This window comes from Aspergillus undulatus, assembly GCF_047715775.1.
Source record: "Aspergillus undulatus strain CBS 261.88 unplaced genomic scaffold BDV17scaffold_34, whole genome shotgun sequence".
NCBI classification, from domain to species: domain Eukaryota; kingdom Fungi; phylum Ascomycota; class Eurotiomycetes; order Eurotiales; family Aspergillaceae; genus Aspergillus; species Aspergillus undulatus.
This window is the reverse complement of record NW_027396638.1, coordinates 152,930-174,889: the sequence shown is the minus strand read 5'-3', so window position 1 is coordinate 174,889 and position 21,960 is coordinate 152,930. Positions and strand designations below refer to the sequence as shown.

At 51.2% G+C, this 21,960-nt stretch overlaps 10 protein-coding genes across 10 annotated transcripts; 6 read left to right on the top strand and 4 right to left on the bottom strand.

Annotated features, from left to right (window-relative positions):
• Positions 1 to 1,093: 1,093 nt before the first annotated feature.
• On the top strand, positions 1,094 to 1,622 carry BDV17DRAFT_292636 (uncharacterized protein; the record flags this gene model as incomplete). Its single annotated transcript, XM_073762415.1, has 2 exons — positions 1,094 to 1,124; positions 1,252 to 1,622. The coding sequence occupies 2 exons, from the start codon at positions 1,094 to 1,096 to the stop codon at positions 1,620 to 1,622; spliced, it is 402 nt and encodes a 133-aa protein (XP_073614251.1).
• An 881-nt stretch (positions 1,623 to 2,503) lies between these two features.
• Positions 2,504 to 3,765, bottom strand: BDV17DRAFT_127684 (TFIIIC subunit 6 family protein). Its single transcript, XM_073754100.1, has 2 exons — positions 3,652 to 3,765; positions 2,504 to 3,584 (listed from the first exon to the last, which is right to left on the bottom strand). Exon 2 carries the CDS (start codon positions 3,540 to 3,542, stop codon positions 2,781 to 2,783), a length of 762 nt encoding a protein of 253 aa, XP_073614250.1. The 5' UTR covers positions 3,543 to 3,584; positions 3,652 to 3,765; the 3' UTR covers positions 2,504 to 2,780.
• Positions 3,766 to 4,006: 241 nt separating this feature from the next.
• BDV17DRAFT_266907 (uncharacterized protein) lies at positions 4,007 to 7,064 on the top strand. Its single transcript, XM_073758317.1, has 3 exons — positions 4,007 to 4,283; positions 4,681 to 6,149; positions 6,214 to 7,064. Coding segments are annotated over exons 1-3 (1,926 nt in total). The 5' UTR covers positions 4,007 to 4,282; the 3' UTR covers positions 6,670 to 7,064.
• Positions 7,065 to 7,268: 204 nt separating this feature from the next.
• On the bottom strand, positions 7,269 to 7,747 carry BDV17DRAFT_127664 (uncharacterized protein). Its single transcript, XM_073754099.1, has one exon. The coding sequence runs from the start codon at positions 7,605 to 7,607 to the stop codon at positions 7,347 to 7,349; it is 261 nt and encodes an 86-aa protein (XP_073614248.1). The 5' UTR covers positions 7,608 to 7,747; the 3' UTR covers positions 7,269 to 7,346.
• jhd1 ([Histone H3]-lysine-36 demethylase) lies at positions 7,720 to 12,535 on the bottom strand. The gene is made up of 2 exons (XM_073754098.1): positions 8,773 to 12,535; positions 7,720 to 8,719 (listed from the first exon to the last, which is right to left on the bottom strand). Exons 1-2 carry the CDS (start codon positions 12,085 to 12,087, stop codon positions 7,832 to 7,834), a joined length of 4,203 nt encoding a protein of 1,400 aa, XP_073614247.1. The 5' UTR covers positions 12,088 to 12,535; the 3' UTR covers positions 7,720 to 7,831.
• A 480-nt stretch (positions 12,536 to 13,015) lies between these two features.
• On the top strand, positions 13,016 to 13,706 carry BDV17DRAFT_292632 (putative pre-mRNA branch site protein p14; the record flags this gene model as incomplete). Its single annotated transcript, XM_073762414.1, has 5 exons — positions 13,016 to 13,047; positions 13,164 to 13,187; positions 13,281 to 13,337; positions 13,406 to 13,533; positions 13,606 to 13,706. The coding sequence occupies 5 exons, from the start codon at positions 13,016 to 13,018 to the stop codon at positions 13,704 to 13,706; spliced, it is 342 nt and encodes a 113-aa protein (XP_073614246.1).
• Positions 13,707 to 14,584: 878 nt separating this feature from the next.
• Positions 14,585 to 16,358, top strand: BDV17DRAFT_266892 (STIMATE family protein). Its single transcript, XM_073758316.1, has 2 exons — positions 14,585 to 15,489; positions 15,546 to 16,358. The coding sequence occupies exons 1-2, from the start codon at positions 15,034 to 15,036 to the stop codon at positions 16,200 to 16,202; spliced, it is 1,113 nt and encodes a 370-aa protein (XP_073614245.1). The 5' UTR covers positions 14,585 to 15,033; the 3' UTR covers positions 16,203 to 16,358.
• A 130-nt stretch (positions 16,359 to 16,488) lies between these two features.
• Positions 16,489 to 18,564, top strand: BDV17DRAFT_266890 (WD40 repeat domain-containing protein). The gene is made up of 3 exons (XM_073758315.1): positions 16,489 to 16,830; positions 16,883 to 17,383; positions 17,444 to 18,564. Exons 1-3 carry the CDS (start codon positions 16,594 to 16,596, stop codon positions 18,470 to 18,472), a joined length of 1,767 nt encoding a protein of 588 aa, XP_073614244.1. The 5' UTR covers positions 16,489 to 16,593; the 3' UTR covers positions 18,473 to 18,564.
• Positions 18,565 to 18,568: 4 nt separating this feature from the next.
• Positions 18,569 to 20,624, bottom strand: BDV17DRAFT_266887 (putative hexokinase Kxk). The gene is made up of 5 exons (XM_073758314.1): positions 20,465 to 20,624; positions 20,281 to 20,403; positions 20,195 to 20,220; positions 19,739 to 20,146; positions 18,569 to 19,689 (listed from the first exon to the last, which is right to left on the bottom strand). The coding sequence occupies exons 1-5, from the start codon at positions 20,502 to 20,504 to the stop codon at positions 18,814 to 18,816; spliced, it is 1,473 nt and encodes a 490-aa protein (XP_073614243.1). The 5' UTR covers positions 20,505 to 20,624; the 3' UTR covers positions 18,569 to 18,813.
• Positions 20,625 to 21,053: 429 nt separating this feature from the next.
• On the top strand, positions 21,054 to 21,850 carry BDV17DRAFT_292628 (uncharacterized protein; the record flags this gene model as incomplete). Its single annotated transcript, XM_073762412.1, has 4 exons — positions 21,054 to 21,335; positions 21,395 to 21,511; positions 21,558 to 21,674; positions 21,719 to 21,850. The coding sequence occupies 4 exons, from the start codon at positions 21,054 to 21,056 to the stop codon at positions 21,848 to 21,850; spliced, it is 648 nt and encodes a 215-aa protein (XP_073614242.1).
• Positions 21,851 to 21,960: the final 110 nt, after the last annotated feature.

The following is a 21,960-nucleotide window of genomic DNA, read 5'->3' as shown; positions in this document are numbered from 1 at the left end:
GCTGTGCGTTGTCCACAGTCCCATAGATCCACGATAGCCGGTCTCAGGAAGCCTGAAAGACCACCATTCATAACCATATCCTTTGTGTCCAACAGATAAGGTGTAACCTTCTGCTACAGTCAGCCTCACGATGTCTAAACGAGGGAAAGAAAGTTCAGGCAGTTGAAACGCCAAGATGGGCTGATCTATCAAGGCGATGGTGCAGATGCTCCGAATTCCAGCTCAGTTCCAGCTCCAGAGCATCCTCTTCCTTGCCGAATTCTCCGCAATGTCTCCGTATTTTCTTGTCACCTTGTATTGGGTACCTGTGCTTGTGCTTATGGCAATCAAATAAAAAATATCAATTAATAGCAATGAATCAACCCCTGTCTCATTCTCCCTGCTGGGTACCAATGATCCCTGCTGCAACGGGCAACTGCTCCCCCACAAATCAGCGACAGTCTTGCTTCCCCGGAGATGAAGCGTCACCGGAGCGCACATCCGCAATCCGCAATCTGCACTGCGCATCCCGTCCCGGCCACTTGGTCGCTAACTTACTGGGTAGCACTCAGTAGCCTAGACTACAATGATACTACTCTGTACAGAACAAGTAGGGAGTGAGGCGACTGAGTCAGTGGCCTGACCGTCGGGGAGAAGTTGCGGACTAACAAATCCGCAGAGCTGCTGGCTCCAACTCCTTCCCTGGTTGCTGCCAATCTTATTCTCGCCTTGCTTCATTCTCCAAAAGCATCAGCTCTGGCCAGCCCGGTCCTTGCCTCTTTCTTTAGGCTGTCTGTCGACTCCCGCCCGCAAACTCTCGTTAGTCGTCAGGCCCTCGTTTGATCTTTGTCGTGGTCTGGCCGGGCCTTTTTTGTCTTTGCCTGGGCTTGTTGCTCTTATTTATTACCCGCCCTTTGCTCGCTGTTGAAGAAATATATATATACATATATATAGATTGCTCTTGGCCCATTTGTCCTCTCTTCTCTGCAACCTCTCTACTCTATTTTCGTCTTTTGCCATTGCATCAGTGGACTTGTTTTATCAGGTAAATAAACTGCTCTCACTACTTCTCTCATCCTGATTTTGATCCTTTTCTCCTCCGACTCTCCACACAATGTCCCGAAGTATGATCCTGCCCAGTGGAGGTATTTCATCATGCCCGTTACCCCGTTGCATCGGCGATTTTCGGACTTGAATCCTATGACAACACCCTCCCCAGCCTTATAAGAATATTCTATATATCTAGGCAGCTGGCTGACGTTCAACCTCCAGATCCCACTACCCAAACTGAAACCACTTCTACCTCTACATTAACATCAACATCTGCCTCCATCCCTCTACCGACCTTCAGCAAATACCTCAAAACCGAACCTGCAACAACCACCACAACAATGACCTCTCCAGCCGTAACACCAGCCCCCGGCGCCGGTCACCCCACCGTCATGGCACCCACCTACAGCCAAAAAGACATATACACGGCCCTGGTGACTTCAGGCACGCAAACCCCTAAGTCTCTCGACATCTCATATCTTGCTGCCCAGAAGGAAAAAGCCATGCGTCCATCCTACCAGTCAGAGTACTATCCACCTCCGCCTCCGCCGTCGCCTGTGCAGATGTCGTCCGGTGGTCGACAGGCTTTTTGAAGCATCTATCTTGACGATAATGTCTAATCTCTTGACTTATTTTTACCTTGTCTTTGGCTTGGCTTGGCTTGGCTTTATGTGATCAGCCCGGCTCACTGCCTTGAAAAGTCCAAACTTGGGGTAATGGATTGGAATAGGTGGGTAATCGGAGTAATGGGTTGGGTGATTTTTTTTTTTTTTGGTTTCTGTAATGGGTCTGGTCTACTAGACGTACATAGTCTGGGATATGGGAGTTTTATGGAGCTGGACTGCGGAGCAAAAAGGCTGTACAGTTTGCTCTGAGCTATGATTTTGTTTGTTTTGCGTTTCTGTTTCCTCGTTGCATGTGTCTAACAGGATGTTCCTAAATTGATGTACGGATACTTCCAACCATCACTTGGAAACGCTAATTGTTATTCCTGCTAGATCATGCTCCCCACGTCTGTCGATGCAACTGCTCTACTAATCATTTCGTCATATAGATATAAGCATAGATAGAGATATACTAACACAGTTTGATTTCCTGTCTTGCTCAATCTGCGTAAGCGTAGTCCTCTTGGTCGTATACAGACTAGAGTAGATAGGTAGACAGGAGAGCCCCCGCCGGATGCCAGCCATTGAATCATCCCTCCATCATCCCGATGTCATACGGAAGCACCCAACCTCTACTAGTAGATATTAACATACCATTCGCATGGATAGAGCGCCGTGTCGATCACATGGGCGTTCCTGCAGCCCTGAGCCTGCACTATGACGCGAATTGGCGATGAAAACCGGTTCGGTTTGGGATCGCTGATGAGGTGCTTGGGCTGGAGATTAACTTGGTGGGTCTGTGTAGATAGATAGCTCCCCGGGTCCCAGAGTCTTAATAATGGAACAATCTGGTTGACTCTTCAGTAGGTTAGGTGAAGGCTTGTTGACGTTCGTCCTGAGGTGGAGCTGGGTCTAGTTCCAGTTTCCCTTTTCCCGGGTCGGCCATCACGGCTTGGATGAGCCTCGGTTGAAGTTCGGTTTTCAGTATCCACGTGACATGCTGGAGCTCTGTCAGTGGAAGGCTGATAATGATAAACCAACCCCATGTGCTCCCGTCCATTCCGAGTAGAGCCGGTTCCGGGAGATTGTCTTCATGGGTCATGATTGATCTCGGAAGGTTTAGGTAGCTGCTGCTGCTGCTCACGCTCAACGTGACGGTCCTGCGATTGGACCAGCATTCTGGCTACGCAGCGAAGCATAGATATTCTCTAGCTCCTCGGCGGCCCTGGGATCGCCCTGAGCGGCGCGCTCGTTGAGCTGCTGAATCATAGTTATCTGTTCCTCCGTGCGCAGCCATCCAGACGGTCGATCCTCAAGACTTGCGCGCGCCCGCGCAGTACTGAAGATTGTGCGGACGGTATCGGTCTCGCCCTTCCTCTGTTTAATATCCTGTAGCTTTTTCAAGAACCGAGCCTGATTCGTTTGGTGCGCGGGTTTGTACACCATCCTTGACGTATCTGATACAGGAGTTCGCTGTTCGGTTGCGGCAGTCGAGCCAGAGTTTGAAATGAGATTTGCTTTTCGACCGAGAATTTTGACGCTGTTCGCTGAGATGAGATCGTAGTCATCGGTGTGCTTCAATGGCGTGATCTTAGTGGTAGGCGTGGTGGTTTCCGGGTCATCATCAACATCGAATTCGGGGTTCGTGTTGTCTGGCCGCGCAAAGAACAATTCCGTGCCGAGCTGGTCTGCCCACGTTCCGCTGAATATCTGGTTTTGGTAGGAGATTATCGGGTTGGCGGTGTGGAGGCCGAGAATCTGAACGCGCTCTGTGGACGTGTTGTCGGGCTCATGGTTAATGGAAGGGTCTTGGTCATCGGGGCGCGAGGAAGCTGTTGTAGGGTTTGCGTTTGTCGCGGGGTTTGTGGTAGTAGCGAATGCATCATTTCGGCGGCGAGGAGGCCGCATCACGCCATGTTGGGATGTCAGGTCGAGGTTGACGAAGACAGTCTGCGCAGATATATTGATTAGTATGGCGAGAGATAGATGAGGATTTTCCGAAGATCATATAGCATACCTACCTCTGTTTCGGAGTCGTCGTATTCATATTCCCACTCGGAGTCTTCATCGTCCTGAAGGGAGCTGAGAGCGGGATCAATTACCGACATTGTGCAGTTCTTGGTGGTGTGCCTGCTAGATAACTGACTAGTGAAGCAGCCGGAGAGTCGGCCTTGCAGAAGGTCGGCGGCGGACTTTCCCGCGTTGGGCTTGTGTATTGTCTTGGTAAGCAGCCCGTAAGATTGGGGTTGGAGCGGGGTAAGAGTGTCATGTTTGGTCATGACCGGAAATCACGGGGTCGCTCGGGGCTCCGGCACTTGATCCAATTATGCAGCGGCAGGCCGGCTGGATCTTCAGCCCTGCAAGCAGCCAAGGCAGCAAGCTCAGACTCCAGACTCAGCATGCCAGCTCCATCCTGCATTCGTTGTCATTCTTCCCATTTCCCATGCTGATCAATCCAATTCAGTCGCACTGTTATTCAAGGTAGCAGCGCACATCAATGATTACAGTCTCTCAGACACCCACTTGGTAATTGACTGCTATTTACCAATTATCTCATAGGCATCTCACGCTGCCTTCTATGAACCCCGCCCAGCCTAGTTCAGCCCTGTCGCTATCCCATCCCGAACAAGCATAAGGAAAACACCAACAGTAAGTGCCGGCGCTCTTTGCTTTGTTCGGACGGACCAATCGTCAATCACTCGGTTTGAGTCATTTGTGTCTGCAAGCTCCGGCGCTGCGCGGAAGCAAAGGCGGTCATCAGTAATGCATCCGTCATCTTCCACACCACTCAGGGCCCTCTCCCACTGCCCTCCAAAGCTCTCTCCCAAGTCTCGTCTCCAGTCCACAGAGTTGTCATTATCTAAGCCGATCCGTCGCACCCGGTCTTTCCTTCTGTGTTGACCAATTGCCGTTTTCTGCTGCTGGGCCCCAATGCCGCTCGTCCCGGCCATCGATTCGCTCCCCTTTGCTCCCGCGATCCCGTCATTACTACTTGCGGTTCTCGACCGCCTGCTGACCAGACAATGTTTCCGCTTTATTCTTATAGTGCCTCCTCTCGCTCCTAGAAAACGTCCATTTTCGAGCCTGGATGCTCGCCTTCGTCCCTTGTTTCTGCTCTCCCTGCTCTTCACTGCTCTCCTAGTACCTAGAGCTGCTGCCAGTCCCGGCGACGACCCTCCGTTGACCGCTATCTTATCGCCGTCTAGTGGAGCTATCCCAATTTGGAATACATACATCAGTGGTGGCCCAGCCATCTCCACTACGTTGACCACCACAACTTCTCCCTTGACCACCAAAAGTGCTGCCCGGGATAGCAAAGCTGGAGTCGCGCGCCAAACTGTATCGCTCTCCGACTGCTCCGACGCTGCAGCTCCGCCCAATACCTATGAGCAGATGATTCGGAAGACTACCGCAGCAATTGTCACTCTCTCGTCACTTATTGCCTATGTGACCATCAACAGCGTAGTCCGTGCGGTGAAGCCGTCGGCCTTTGTCTGGTACGAGGAAGATCAAGATGAGAAGAGCTGGATTGCTTCTTCGCCTCACTGGTACGACCGGAAAGCCTGTCGGTGGTTCGGAGTCTGCGGTGCCGCTCACTTTCATCCATTTCACCCGCGCCTTGGCCATGGCAATGGTGGTGCATTGACCGAATCTGAACCTGAAGAACAGGACCTACCACCATGGAAAGAGTACTGGGGCAACGAAACCGATCGCCCTGAGGAAGCCTGGGATGCAGCAGAGCACTCCCGTCGGCAGATTCCCGAGTATGTTCTGGAGTACGCCCCGCTGGTGCATCTGTTCTCTGGTGAGCAATTTTGGCCATGTGATATTGCGGAGCATCTCTACCACATTACACCTATGTTGAATTATACACCAATCAGTCCTCAGTCCGACCACCCGACCCTCCAAAATCTCGATCAGCTGGATCAGTGGGAGGGTGGGCACAATGTCTTTCTCACCAGTAACGATAACGCAGAGGAGTACCCGCCGTGGATGCTGGGAGAGAAGAATGTCCCAAGCCCTCCTGATGAGGACCCTGAGCCCTCATGGGCCGATTGGGACGGCCGGGTAGACGGAGCCTTCCCTGAAGATACGCTTGAGAATCGGGCCAAATGGTACGACTCGCAAATGCCCCTGCAGGACAGGGAAGCAGAAGACCTTTCGCCAGATAAACTTGGCTATATCATGCCTGACGAAGAGCACTTCCGTGACGAGCTTCGGAAGCGGTATGGGGGCGAACCGATATCTATCTTGGAGATAGGCGGGCGGAGCGAAGCACCAGCTATTCTACTGACTATTCACAAAGGAAATGGCATTGTGGATGCTTTTTGGTTCTATTTTTACAGCTTCAACCTAGGAAACGAGGTGTTTCGCGTGCGGTTCGGCAATCACATTGGTGACTGGGAACACTGTCTCGTGCGTTTCCATCACGGAAAGCCCAAGGCGCTGTTTTTCAGCGCTCACACTGGTGGTGAGGCATATAGTTATGAAGCCGTGGAGAAGATTGGCCAACGGGTGAGTACAGATCTCCACGTGGTCCGCGGGCTGCATAGACGCTAATGACTGGTCCATCCAACAGCCAGTCATATACTCGGCAAGAGGCACTCACGCCATGTATGCCACTCCAGGCGACCACCCATACATTCTTCCTGGGTCACTTCTCCATGATACAACAGATCGAGGTCCCCTTTGGGATCCGCTCCTCAATTCTCACATGTACACCTATGATCATGTCAATGATACCCTCCGCGCCTCAACTCTCAGTCCAACTTCGCCAACGGAATGGTTTTACTTTAATGGTCATTGGGGCGACAAATTCTATCCCTTGAGGGATGGTCGACAATATCGCTTTGCAGGCCAGTATCACTATGTGAACGGACCTCTTGGCCCTCGATTCAAACACTTGGACCGCCACAAAGTTTGCCAGGGACCTGATGAAGCGCCTTGCATCATCAAGGACTTTATTGGCGAGAAAAAGCGGGCTAAGCGGTGGTCTACCTATGGACCTGAGAACCCGTACGATAATGCCTCTTAATGCCATCGACACGACTATCCATCAATCATGCGTCTGTGACGCTATGGTTTCTATCACGATTATGTCTCTTGCCCCGTGCTCGTTTTCTGACCAGCCATTCACTGCTTGTTTATTATTCCGTTTGTCTATTACTACTCGATATCCTTTTGCAGTTGGCATTCTTACTGATCCGTGGTATACCCCATCCGTTATTCTTATTCATTTTTCCTCGAGATTCCCGTCCTTTGGTTTAGAAGGGTACTGTGACTCCAGCCTCACAAAGACAGATGGAGTTCCTTTCGGGCGTTCAACATACTAGGTAGTTTAGGATATTTACTAGACAAATGTCAGAGATATAGAATGTTGGATCAATTATATTATAACTGACCAAGGCCGGGTTGATCCAGACAAATACCACTATTCCGAAGTTTACAGAAACCAAAAGCCAGTCAGACACAAATACGAAGAGCAAGTCCGATCAGAGTTAAGTCATGATAATCTGATTATCCATAATATCAAAAGTCAAACGGTACGGTACTGATATCAATCTGACCCGCCGTGAGGAACGAAAAAGATAAAGGTGAAGAGGAAAGAAAGGAAGAAAGAACGAAATTTCACTCTCAGATTCAGATTCAGAAGAAGACCGGAATCCAGGACTCAGGACTCAGAATACATAACAAGATTCCAGCTCGTACGCACTAGAACGCCTTGTGCTTGTGCACGATAAATAGAAGATGGCTCGAAGTACTCAGCTCAGCAAGCATGTAGGAAAGAGAAGAAAGAAAGATAGGAGACAATGGACACCCAAGAGATAGCTTCAGCCAGGAACGCCAGACGAGCAAAGACTTGAAGGAAAGGAACATGGACAGACAAACACAGAAAGAAAGTAGGTATAATGGGGGAAAAAAAACCTTGAAAGGGAAAAGAATAAGAACGGCAAGAAAACGATCCAATCCCATATCCTTAGACTCCGCCTCATGATGATAATGATGATGAACTCCGTGATCCCAAACTCAAACTCCTGAGCAACAAACACGATAAACGAAACTCGATATTGGGTCCAATCCATCCCGCCGATCCCGAAACCCCATCTAGCATGTCTAGGACAGTGTCGAATGGTGCATTGTGCGAAGAAAGCAAAGAGCATCCCGCAAAAAAGATAGATGAATCCAGGTGGCAGAGGTCATGTTCGTCCTGCCCGTCTCCGCAAGCTGAACTCCTGTTCTTGCAGTTCACGAATCAGTCGTAGGCTTTCAGCATCGGTGTCACCGTCGAGGAGGTTGGCTTGCTCCGGCTTGGGACCCTGCCCGGCGGCCATTTTTGCTTGACTAGGCAGGCGATCAGATTTTTTTTCCATTGAAGGAGAAAGACTCTTCTTGCTGTGAGACGAAGACGGTCGAGATGCAGACTTCTTTGAGCTAGACGGCACCCCGGGAGTGGTTTTCCGAAATCCGGCACTGAAGGATGAGCGGCGCGCAGTTTGCGGATTCGTTGCTGTGGACTTTGTGGTTTTGACGAAGTGGACCTCTGGCATGTATCTCTCGACATGGCGCGGCTGGCGTGAGGAGTGACGGGAGCCAGATGAAGGGGTATACATGGCGGTGTCCCCTTCGCCGTCGGCATGGTCATTGATATCCATCTCATCAGCCAGGGAAGTCGGTGGTGACACCAACGTGGTTGCGGGCTTCGGAGCAGCCGCGCTCATATCCTTACTAGCAACAGTATCTGCCTGGAAAGCTGGCGGCGACGCATATAGATTCTGATCAGCGAGCAAATCTTTCTCTGTGAGATACATGTCCGCATGTTGCGTGCTGCTTCTGCGTTGAGGTTTTTCAAGCAGGCCGTTCTGGACAACTACCTGTACATGGGTAGGATTGTCTGCTTCTCGATGGTTCAAATGTACGGGTCGTGCCACTGGTGATGTGCTCTCTTGCTTCATCCGTTTGGTTGAATTCGCAGCAGGACCCTCATCGTTCCGCGTTCGCTTCGCCACATGATTTGCTCGCGGCTTTGATCGCTCCTGAGCTTTGACAGGATCGATTCTGCCATATTCGTCGTGAATGCAACGGCGCTGCGAGGGTTAGCAAGAGAAGATAAGACACGTGGGTAAGATTGAATACGAACCTTGCTCTTGCGGCAATCATCACAAGCTTTGCTGCGGCCCTTTTTCGCTGAATTAGCTCCGTCGGGGCTGGTATCGCTAGCCTTGACTGCGGCCCCATGTGGCGTGCCCACCAGGCTCGTAGCGTAATTTGCCGAAAAGTCCATTCGGTCCATGCCCTTGACGCCATGATGACCGTTCTGAAGACCAGCTCCGGAAGCAATCGCGGCTAGTGAGTTCAAGGCGGACGCTGCATCTTGCGCAGTAGGCGTGTGATGTCCCAGGCTAGAAGCGCCAATCACCATCTGCTGTCCAGACCCTCCATTGTTTTCTTCCTTGTGGTGGCATCGAATTCTTCGCTTACGGCAGGCATCACAGGCAACCCGTTTCGGACCAAGCCCGGAGCCGCGTGTAGAAGTTCGGTGTTTCGGGTTAGTGTCTTCGTTTATGACGGGTAATGGAACAACCGCAGGGGGAGCATTATCAGGTATGGGCGCGGCGTTTTCGTCTTCAAAAACAGACTCCCTCTGAGAATCGTCGGCAGGTCGCTCCGACAGACGTTGCACAGCCTGTCTCTCTGCATAAGTTCGCTGATTCTCGGCGTTACGTTCTGAACGGCGACTCGGCCTCCCTGCCGGCTTCTTCTCCGCAAGGCTGAGTTTGGCATTCTTCTCTACAACACCAGGTCGGGTCCAATGCGCAGCTTTCTCGTTACCTCGCTTCCACGCAGTCCATATCCCAAATGTCCGAATCGTATCAATTGGTTCTCCAGGCATTGTAGGTATTGATCGTTTCACGGCATTTCTGGTCTCAGCGGTAATACCCTCAACGAGGTAGGAGCCTGCAATTAAAGCAGTCCTGAGGAGATACTTCGCAAGGTCTGGAAGCCCCTCTAATTCAGCTTGTGAGTAGAACCGCGAATTGTGGTAGGGCGATCCCGAAGGCTCAGCGTTGATTCGGTGCCCAAACTCGTAGTAAATAGGATATTCCCGATGGAAGCGATAGTTCTCGTCCTGCGCGAAGGCATCCAATACACTCTGCGGAACTGGATCTTCTTCGAGATACTTCAACACAGTATACCACTGTATCTTCTGAAAGAAAGGGTATCGAAACTTCATAGGAACTTTGGTATCTTTCTCAATCTTTGCGATTTTGATCTGCATGCCGTAGTTCAACCTGGTCAGGAAATTCCCTCCAATGACGAGACTGTTCTCGGGAGTCCAGACGGCGTGAATCCAGCCGGACGGGATGAGCATTGTGTCGCCTTCGGATAGATCGACGCGATAGCACTCCTTGGTCTGGTCCCCCAGGAAGGTGTAATCTTGAGCAGGTGAGTTACACCACTCCTCATACTTTTTGAGATGCTTGTCCTTGGGAGGTATGAAGAAGAAGGTCTTTTTACCCTTGAGGATGTGGTAATAAACCGAGGAGCCCCCAAAATCAATATGGAAATCGGTATAGCAATCAGCCACAGACATCAGGCAGTAGAATTGCACCTTTGGATAATTCCCAACAGCTTTCAACTCCTCAGGCCAAACTGCATCCTGGAGATCGAGATCGCGCACAATCTTCGGCCGACGGATCAGTCTGCCTAATTTGCTTTGCGAAACTTCGAGGCTAATAACGTTCCGAACGACTTTGTCGCCAGTGCTTTCGTAGTAATCTGCCCACTTCTGCATAGTCCAGCGCTTGTCTTCACCATGCTGGGATTTCACATCAATAACCTCCACCCTCTCTTCCGGTCCGTAGAGCTCAGAAACTGCCCTGACAGTAAGACCTTGCGGGATTACCATATCCAATTGATCTTGGCCACAGTCAACAATTGTCTCTTGGCCATGACTCGGGAGATGGTCCAAGATTTCATCAAACATTTCTTGTGTAGAGACGTCCTGAGCAAGATCATCATACTCATTGCCAACAATTGGTACTGCTGCAGTACGGTTGAACTCGGCGGGGATGACGATCGGTTCTGTCATCCCATTGCCCCGCTCAAAATACTCAGCAGTGACTAATTCGGGGCGCATGCGAGGGAAGCTCTCGGGCAAGAACCGAATTCGATTTTGTTTGATGGGCTCGATATAGTGATGCTCTAATGAGTCGGTTGCAGATTTGACCAAGCCCTGGTTGAGACCCGCGTAATCGATTGACGTACGAGCGCGAGATGACTTTCGGACAAAGGTAGTCTGCCCGTGAACAGGCCGGCACGTCTTGCAAATGAATTTATCGACGGTTCTAATTTCGCGGTCATTCTTAAATCCAGCGCAGACAATATGGAACCAGCGCTTGCAGCCATCGCAGCCGATCCATGTAACATCGTCTTGATCCTCATTGGCGACCGGTGTCCGGTCCAGATGGCAATTGGCACAGCTCTGGCTCGATCCGCTGGGCTCGTTCATATGCTCTCTCTTCAGCGACTGGGCCGTGGGAAATATGAGTGACGGCTCACTCGGCTTGTGAGGGTCAAATTTGGAATCTTCGGCAACTGCTTTGGACCCTAAGTCCCAATCTCGGTCTCTGACGTTCGCTTCTCCCTCCCAAAGAATGGGTGGAAGCGTTGAGGAGCTTGTGTTTGGCCTGAGACCCTGTATCGCCGGACGAGATATAGCGGCGGAGCCATCCGATTGAGACCTTAACCGTGATGGGGGAATATTGTAGACTGCAGAGTGATCAAAAACCATACCCTCGTAGTTTCTGTCCCAGTAGGAACTGGCATTGCTCTCCTTGACTTGGCTTTGTGGGTGAAAGACATGGCTGTGGTAGGGTTCGTCGGCGCTAACGAGCTTCGAGGAATGCATCGGTGGGTGGAGACTCGTTGGTCGCGCGAAATTCAAAAGAAGTTCTGCGTCAGTCTTCATACTGTCGTAAATTGAAGGGGGATTCGCAAATGGAGCAGCATTTGATCGGTGCGGCGTGTATAACTGGTCTTTCTCCGATCGCGGTCGTTTTGCCGGACGTTCAATTGGTTCGGTAGTTTCGGATGAAAATAAAGATAAAGCTGCATCCGATTTGTGCGAAGAGTGAGGGTAGGGGAGTGGTGTAAAGGTAGGACTGGTCGCTAGCGCGATCGTCGCAAGGGTATCAATAGTAGAGCTGGACCGGCCATGACCCGACCGATGGGAGGTCCGGGCATCGACCGGAGAGAACCCATTATCGCTCGGTGTGAAACGGCCATTCTCGGAGGCTGTAGGCCGTGAAGTTTCGCAATCAATTCGGGAGGTACGGATGTCGGCCGTCGAGCACGGCGAGATGGGTTCAACGGCGCGTCGCGGAGGGGAAGGGGTTCGATATCGCGGCGGCCGGCTGCCGATGGGAGCCACGAAGGATGTGGCACTGATCATTGTGACGGCCTAAAATAGGAATATAATAGCGAAGAGTAAAAGCAGGGTGTTGAAGAGAGAAATGGCCGCGGAGGTAAGAAGACTTGCTTGCGGAAAGCAAATGCAAAGCGGAGGGGTAGTCAACCACACGGGCTAGGAGAGGGCCACCGCAGGTGAATGGAAAGTCATTCCTGGCAGGATAACAGGCGCGCAGTAAACAATGAGATGAAAGTCGGTTGAAGGGCGAGGGAAAGGCGCCGGATAAGGAGATGGGGATGTTGACGAAGGAAAGTCGCACGGCGGAGCGCTGAGTTGAGGGGGGGCAAGCAAGATCTCTCCCTCTGCCAGATAGGCGCAGGACTGAGGACGCAGACAAGAGGGAGGAAAGGCAGGAGTGCCGGTACTCGAGCACTCGATAGTTCTCAGGATGACCGGGCCTCTTCTTGCACGCGAAGACGAGAGATTTGAGCGCAGAGGATGGGAGATGGAGAGGGGACAACCAAAGCAGCAGCGAAGAGTTGAGGTCTGTTGGTGCCTCAGGCAACTAATCGTTTGCGGCCGACGAGACCGACAAGCAATAGGCCGTATCGCAGCCTCACACGTATTACTGGTAAGTAACACGCCCGGTACTTGTTAAGCTTCCTTCTTAAGTATCTTTCGCTTTACAAATTGCTTCATTGCAAGTATCTGGTGCTGGTTCGCATTGTATCTTCTATAGTGAGGCTCCGATGGCCTCATTGGACTAGTCCAAAACAGGAAACGAAGGTTCGTCCTCCGAACCTCGCGACCAACTCGACCCGGCTCTTTCAAGTTACCCTCCTCCTCCCCCTCTACTCTCTTCCTCTTTCTCTATTGTCCTTGATCTGAACAATCTCAAACCCCATTTGGGTTTCTGATTCATTACCTTCCAACCAACTATCTCACTTTTTCGATACCTTTTCACCTGAGGATGAGCCGGAAGCTCGCCCCCGAAGCCAATCGGTAAGTCTTTAGCATACCCCTCCCGTTTCACCAGCTGTCGATAATAATGACCGGGCTCGCACTTGCGAGGTCATGTTGAAGTTCGAATAGTGAGTTGAGATACTGATGTTTCATAGGATTCTCTTTGTCAAGAACCTCAAGTATGCCCGCCTTTTCCAGTCACCTAATTCGCCTCTGCCGCTATAGACAGTCATGGCCCATAGCATTTGAGTGGCATACTAATCAGGGAATAGCTACAACGTAACTGCAGAGCAACTCTTCGACCTCTTCGGGAAGTTTGGACCTATCCGGTATGCTCCGCGCAGCGGCGATACACCATTACCTTTTCTTGCCAGTGCGCTGATCGCTTTCTTCTCAGACAAATACGACAGGGAATCGCGAACAACTCAAAGGGCACGGCATTTGTGGTTTATGAAGACGTTCACGACGCCAAACAGGCATGCGATAAGCTCAATGGATTCAACTTTCAGAACAGATATCTTGTCGGTACGTGTTCGGATATGCTTCGGGCCATTCTGAATCTCGGAGATCATGTGCTAACGCCTCGTGTCTTCTTAGTCCTATATCACCAGCCGGAGAAAATGGTCAAGTCGAAGGAGGACCTGGCGGAAAGGCAAGAGAATTTGGAACGTCTCAAACAACAACATGGTATAGAATGACGTGACGATTTTCTTTTCATTGCGTACTCCTCGTGTCCTCTGCGCTCTACGAGGCATGAGGGTATGCGCGCTATCTTTGGTCGGCTGCGGGGTTTTCGGCGTTCAATTTTTGCTTCTCACTCATATGGGTTTCACGGCTCTTGTTCATGGGCTTTGAGGGCTGATAGGTAGAATGACACGCTTCTCTGGTTTTTGCTCCAGGAAGAGGATGGGGATTTCGAGACGGGTTGAAAATGTTCACCGCTCTGTTACTGCTATCAATATCATCATATCAACTGCCGGCCATCCATGGCGTGGCAAACCCAAGGGGCATGAAGTTTTGCTCTCCAGAGAGATCTAGAGCAACCGTACCTGGTCTGGAGTTTTCACAAGGAGTCAAGGACCCGTAGATCTGAAGATCTACTGCATACGTAACAGCCCATGATAAGCTTATTATTTGCCGCATCTATTATGGAGTAGTGCATTGCTAGCAGCTTTAGCACCGCGAGCCCTTAAAGGCTTAAAGTCTACTGTATCCACTTGCGCGGCATTGCATCTACATATGTATAGCCCAGCCACTCAGGCCCACAAGTTAGGCAGGCAGCGTGGTTTTAGGATACTCTGCATATTCCTAGATAGGATACAGAGTACCTTCAAAGTGCGTTCGCCGTGCTAGTCTACGTTGTGAATAGGAATAATATACATTTGGTGTTACAAATCCATCGAGTGAGTGGTGATATATCTATAGAGCTCCTTGACGTGAAGGACACTCAGCCACACATGTTCATAAACAGCACCCAGCCAGACGCGAGCCTTTTTCCCAGCAAGAACTTAACAGCAGCTGTATTATGTAGCCAGACCAAGATAGAACAAGTTCGCGCTCAACATCAGATGGTTTTGTGAATGTCCATACAATCTATCTACTATTCTAGACATGAGGACCGTGGACAAGCGCCGCGCCAACGACAAGTCCCCAGCCTTGGCACGCTAACCCAAACCACGCTCGGCCGCGGGAAACCCAACTTCTGCGGGGGCTGTGAAGCAAGACTCACTCAGCGGCGCAGCCTGGCTCTGGTCCGTGAGAGACTCAAATACTACCCTTTCTACCTGCTGGCTCAGGCTCCTTGCTGGCAAGATTCTTCCTTTCATTCCCCCTCCATTCATCCATCTCGCTTTGTTCGGCACATATTCGACAGACCTACCCCGTATATCCCTTTGAACCCCCGACTTATGCACGTCATACACTCGCCGTACTGAGAACCACGACCATTATTGGGACACATCGCGCTCTCGTCTTTCGTACCCTGGCCGCTCGTCTCTCCTCGGCCTGGACGAAGTCGAACTCAGCATGACTTTCCCATCTGTCCCGTCGTTGTCCGCAGCGATCCTGATATTCGCTCTTTTCAACTTCGGAGCAAATGCCTCGGTTCACCCAACTGGGACCATCGCGACTCCATCGCCAGCGTCAACCTCACCGGCTGCCTCTTATACGCCGATGAGTTCGGATTCTTCTGGAGATGATGACGACAATGGAGAATGTCGCCTACTTGGGCCGTTTTCACTTCTTGTTCAGGCGGCTCTAGGGTTGCTTGCGTTGTTATCGCTCGTCTATAAGCGATGGAGGGAGCGTCCTCAACGACCAGTAAAGGTGTGGGCATTTGATGCTTCGAAACAAGTCTTTGGGTCTTCTATGCTGCATCTTCTCAACCTGCTCATGTCTATGTTCTCTGCAGGGCAGTTTGAGATTACGAGCAAATACAAGCCAAATCCCTGCTCGTTCTATTTACTGAATCTGGGGATTGATGTAAGTATCGAGCGACTTGAACATGTTCTACTGAAGCGAGCTAACACGTCGAACAGACCACGCTTGGGATTCCCATCTTGATCTTCATCCTCCATTTCCTGAACCGCTTGGCGAAATATACTCCTCTGGCCAACCCTCCTGAATCCATCGAGTCAGGGAATTATGGTGACCCACCGCGTGCCGGTTGGTGGTTCAAGCAGTCCGTCATCTACTTTATGGGTCTTCTCGGCATGAAGATATGCGTCTTTTTCCTCATTCAGATGGTGCCCTTTATCGTCCAAGTGGGCGACTGGGCTCTACGATGGACTGAAGGCAACACTGCAATTCAGATCATTTTCGTCATGCTACTTTTCCCCGTCATTATGAACGCGATCCAGTACTACATCATCGACATCTTTATCAAGAAACCATTATCTGTGCCCCACGACATACTAGAAGACGATAGTACAGCAAGCGACAATGACCGTGACGATCGCCATGCTTTATTAGCCGGGCTGGATGATTACGATGCATCCGAAGACGATGCGTCTGTACGAAGTGACGAAAGAACCCTACATAGCCCCGTGCAACTTAAAGAAGCACTGGGTCGATTAGAATCTCCCGAGCTGAACCTGACGGGTTCTCTGGAGTCTGGATCTACACCAACCTTCAACAGCCAACGTGAGTATGATACGTCGTCTACGAAAGGAGCTATGCGACCAAAAACTCCCTAAATTTTGTTCTATGGCGTTTTGATTTGGCGTTCGGGGATTTGGTGACTGCAATTCCCCATGATTGTCGGACTAGTCCATATTGTTGCTTCACTGTACCACAATACATTTCTCAAAGTTCTACAGTTCTTCAATCCATTATTTCTCTCTCCAGTAGTAGATCGACAGTCATTGACCGTGGACAGTAAAAGAATAAACATGAAATTGAGTGCCTCAGGCTCATAAATTTCACCGCTTTATATACCGCTGAATTCTGCCGCTCACGAAGAAAAATCATTTTGTCAAGTTTGGATGAATCTCTTCGGAACGCAAACACAGTTGCAAGTTCAAGGCTTTCGTTTTGCTTCTCTTCGCTGTCTTTGCCGAGGCCTTTAGTTCAAATTCAACCGGCACAATGCCCAAGACGGCGTCGAAACAGAAGAATGGCCGCGAGGAAAAGATCCTCGAGAAAGATGAGACCGAGAAGAAGCTGGAGAGCATGCTCTTCGGCGACAGCGACAAATTCCAAAGCGCATTGAAAACCGGACAAGATGGCAACCAGTTAGCCCTTACGACTATATCCGACGAAAGCGCAGACGAAGCGGAGGGTGATGAGGAAGAGGAGGACCTTGAAAATCTCGCTGATGATGATGTGCGTATCGCCGGCCTCTGCCGCATACAAGCCCCGCTAACTAATCGAATAGCTCTTCTTCCTCGACTCTGGCGCGGGTCCCGTATCAACAGATCTTCAGTCCCCCGCTACGCCCGCCGAACCTGAAAACGAAGACGAAGATCTCGATGAGCTTCCCCCACTGTGGCACGACAGCGATGACGAGCGCATCACCATCTCCCTAGCCAGCAATAGCAGACTGAGGAAATTGCGCGTCGCCGAGTCGGAAGATGTTATCAGCGGAAAGGAATATATTCGACGGCTGCGCAGGCAGTATCTGCAGCTGCATCCTACCCCCGATTGGGCCAACCCGAAGCTAAACAAGCAGACGGAGGAAGACGAAGATGACTCTGACCGTGTGGACGATATGGATACGGACGACGAAGAGACAACATCTACGCAACCGCTGGCGAAGCTTCTGCAGGGTATCGATTTCACGAAGATGGAGACACAGAGTACAACCGGGGGCCGGCCTAAGCTGAGAAAGGAAGTCATTGGTATCCAACGCTTAAAGGATATTGGAAAGGACCAACCGGTAAGCATTACCATCCATCCACCTCATTTCTCTCCCGTTTTACTAACAACTGCAACACAGTCGGCAGTCAGCTGCCTCAATTTCCACCCTCACTATCCCCTCATCCTCTCCTCGGGCCCAGCCTCAACCCTCTTCATCCACCACCTCGCCCCGGACGCCCCAGCCCCACACCCCCTCCTAACATCTCTGCACATCCGCAAAACCCCCATCACAACCTCCGCCTTCTCCTCCCCCAGCGGTAGCCAGATCTACGTCTCGGGCCGGCGCCGCTACTTCCACATCTGGGACCTAAACAGCGGCAAAGTCGACAAGGTCAACGGGTCCGCCGACCGCCGCGAGGAGCAAAAGTCCATGGAGCACTTCAAGCTCTCGCCCTGCGGCAGATTCATTGGACTTGTCGGGTCAACCAAGAAGGGCGGTGGTGTGATTAACATCCATAACACGACGACCGCGCAATGGGTCGCGCAGGTCCGCGTCGACGGTCGCGGTGGTGTCGCCGACTTTGACTGGTGGAGAGACGGCGAGGGACTAACGGCCGTGAACCTCAACGGCGAAGTCTCTGAATGGGATCGCAACCTCAACCGCATCGTCGCGCGCTGGAAGGACGCCGGTGGCGTGGGCACGACGGTCCTCCGCCTCGGCGGATCTCTCGATTCATCCACTTCACCCACATCCAGCTCACTAGGCGGCCACCGCTGGATTGCGATCGGAAGTAGATCAGGCATCGTAAACATCTACGACCGCGCCCCCTGGGCAGCGAGCTACACCGCGCTCTCCTCAAAAAAGGGCACGGACACATCCACTGCGATACCCCGAACCCCTGAACCCGTCCGCGCCCTCGACCAACTGGTTACATCGATCAGCCATATTGTATTCGCACCTGACGGGCAGTTCCTGGCGATGGCGAGCGAGACAAAGAAGGATGCGCTGAGGCTCGTGCATTTGCCCTCTTGTACGGTTTACCGGAATTGGCCGACGCAGAGTACGCCGTTGGGAAGGGTTACGTCTGTGGCTATTAGTCCAAATTCGGAGTATCTGGCTGTTGGGAATGATAGAGGGAAAATTCGGTTGTGGCAGGTTCAGGGATAGATAGAATTTGTGATTTAGCATTCGCTAGATATGGGGGTATGTTTATAGAGCATTGGTGTATATACACGGAGCAAAATCAAGATAGATTGAATGATCTCTAAATATGCAAAATTTTGTTAAATTGTCCAGCATATCTAGTATTTAGCACATGTCTATGACGGGCGAAGGCTGACTGATGAAGCCTCGCGTCTTCCGACTCTAGTGTATAGTGTATGCCTATCTACATAGAGCACGAACGTCTTCCAATACTATCCAAACAATTCCCTCCTGGCGCTTGCAACGCAATCAAAACACCGTATCAGACAAACCAACCAATAAAAACAGCGCCTTTATGTATATGTTTAACAGAAAGCCTGCATATCCTTCGCGTTGCGGATACCAGCCAGGTTGCCCGCGCGGACACGCTTGATAGTCAACGCAGCAATGAGGGCTGCGCCAACACCAGAACCATCCTCGGCAGCGTGGATGGTAACCTTATCCTTGTCGGTAGGTGCCCAGTCGAGGATTTCGCGCAGAGCCTGGGCGCCGCGGGCCTTGAAGTGCGGGTACTTTGTGAAGACTGAGCCGTCGGCACCGACGTGGCAGGACTCAATGTTCTTCTTCTTGCAAATGGCGGCGACACCGCAGGCGGACAGGCGGGCAGCACGAGTACCGATGAGTTCGGCGAGGCGGCGCATCATCTCGAGCTCGGAGCTGGTTGCTGTGAGCTTGAGCTTGGATTGCACGAGATCTGCGGTTTCCTGCAGGTTCTCGTAGGGGTCCTCTTCGATGGCGGCCGGGAAGGAGGAGTCTAGTAGGTATGGAGTCCGGATCAATGTGTGGTCTTGGCCGGCGAATATGAGACCAGGGCGGCTGTCCAGCAAATCGACTAGGGCCAGACGGAAAATTTCACCCAGGTACAGACCCGCGGTCATCTTCTCAAAGGCCTGCTGGCCGGGACGGGGTGAGTCACGGTCAATGATGTGGTCGTATTTGGTGAGGGGGAGGACGATGTGTCCGTTGTCAAAGGCACCGTACTCGCAATTGATAGCAACGGGCATGTCGGGAGGTAGGTTCATGTGAGCCAGCTTGGGTATCGAGCCAGCGTCCTCCATATACGCGGCATTGACACCGGTACCGAAAATGCAGCCAATCTTCATTGCGGAATCAGTGTAAGAGGAGGCGATGAGGGTTCCGGTAGTGTCGTTGATCAAGGCGGCGACCTTGATGGGGAGGCCCTGTAACAGAGTCAGCAAGCGTAAACTAAGTTTTCGAGCTCTACCATACCCTGTCCCGGAAACACTTCTCGAGAGGAGGAACAACATCTTCGCCCTCGACTCCATCAATGTCGAAACCCTTAGTCCAGCGCTGAAGAATTCCGTGATCAATGTATTCCTGGGTGGCAGGGTAGGAGAAAGTGAAACCCAACGGCAGACTGGACAGCTTTTCGTTCTGGTGGTGGTGCTGAATGAATTGCTCCACACAGTCGACGGTGTATTCCCACAGCTCTTCCGCAGTGCCGGTCTTGAGTTCCTCGGGCATTCGGTACTTGGACTGGATGATATCGAAGCCGCCCTTCTCGTCGGTCAGGGTAATTTCGCAAACTCGTAGGTTGGTGCCACCCATGTCGAGGGCCAGGAATGTGCCTTTTTCGTGGCCGTCGGGGAATCCCATGACCCAGGTGACGTTCATAGGCTACGCCGTTAAATAGTGGACGTTACAGGCTTCAGTATTCAGACTCACAATGTTACCGCCCTTGACAGAGAGACCTAAAGACTCAGCACTCAGTATAGCTCAAGAAACTAGCTTGTTGACACCAGGCCACTTACCCTTCTCCAGCTCCTTGACGAAGTGGTCGACGACTTGCTTGAGCTTTGTAGAGTCGACTGTGAAGACCTCTTCAAAGTGCTTAATCTGCTCCAGGAGATCCTGGGGCACATCCGTCATGGATCCTGAGAGGCATGTTAGAGAACGGCTCGCAGAAAGATCTGTATCGGGGGAGCAGTGACGTACCCCTGCGGGAGGGACGGCGTTTGGGGCCAAGTCCGACCATTTTGTGTGAGGATAGGGAAGTATAGAAATGCAAGGGAAAGAGTTGGGTGTAGAAGAAGACGAGGGGAGGATGAGAAAAGGAGAGAAGATAAAGATGAGGGAGGGGTGAGGGTGAACAAGAAGTTGAAAGAAGAAAGGTGGTGGGGGTGGAGTTCAGTCTTCTGTCTGGATCTTGCGCCGGAGTACTCTACCCCACATTCACCGGTCGTTGCTTTCGGAGCTCTCACATTTGATAATGATTATGAGACCATTACCAGACTATTATCGCTACTCTTCAAGGTCTTTTCACCCGAAAACCTCGGGGTCAATGGCCCTGTCCGTCAGTCAGCTTACGCTGTACTCTGCTCAGTCTGTACATTGTAGAGGGGTTGTGATTGACATCATGCAGCATCATTATGGAGCAAGCCGATCTGCTACAATAACATAAATCTTATTAATCAGTGTACAAAGCTACCTAGCCCTAGAAATGTTATACAGAGTATCTACTTCAGAGTTCGATGCTCAATAGAGTTGAACTCTACATAGACTTTACGGAGCATACTTCCTCATCATGGAGGTCAGTTCCGGGGCGCTGTATAAAACCTCTCATATGGTAGCAATTTACGAGTACCACTTCTCTAATCTCACTTTTGCTCCATCAGCAGTACTTCCGAGTGGCAGCATCATGCTGAGCAAACTCTTCCCTCTCATCTTCCTGGCTGTGTCTGCCATAACAACAGCCAGCATCGAGTCCTCAGCCCTAAACCGCCTCCTTCAGCTGGACCTCGGCCTTAGAAGGACGTATATCCTTCTAGACAGACTCGACGAGGAATCAGCCCATATCGTTGCATCTGTATGCCCTAGCCCCGTCTTTAATTAACCCAGTATCTATGTGCTAAGCATTATGAGTAGGACATCGTCGTCGCGTACAATGCCATCGTAGCCCCAGGCACATGCAGCATCGAGGTGCCGTTCCCCAACGCCTGTGACCCGTCCATCCAGTTTGCCATCTGCCAGGCATATCACACGGTATTGTAACTTCCAATGCTGTCTAAATTATGCTAACGGCATTCAGTTCGCTATAACAAGCATCTCACTGTACTTTGATCTCACCGACGGCGCAACCAACTTCAACAAAGAACTTCGGCATGGTTTGCACGAGGGCTTCCATCGTATCTATGATGAGAATGCGGTAGGTTCGCCCGTCATTGTATATCACTGTCACTAACCCCTCAGAAATTCGTGGACACGGTCGCTCCTACGGGCCTTCCGCTTTGTCTCGAGAGCATCCAGTGGGATTGCTGGGCTTTGAACGAGGCCTTCAACTCGGCGTATAGGGCGCTCGACCCGGCTACTGTACCCAGTTAACTCGAGTTGAAGTTGGGCAAATAATCTAATGTTATATTCATCTTTATCTACTACCTCATTACATGTGATTGTCTTATCATGTCGAGTAAGCTGAGTAAACGCCCAACGCC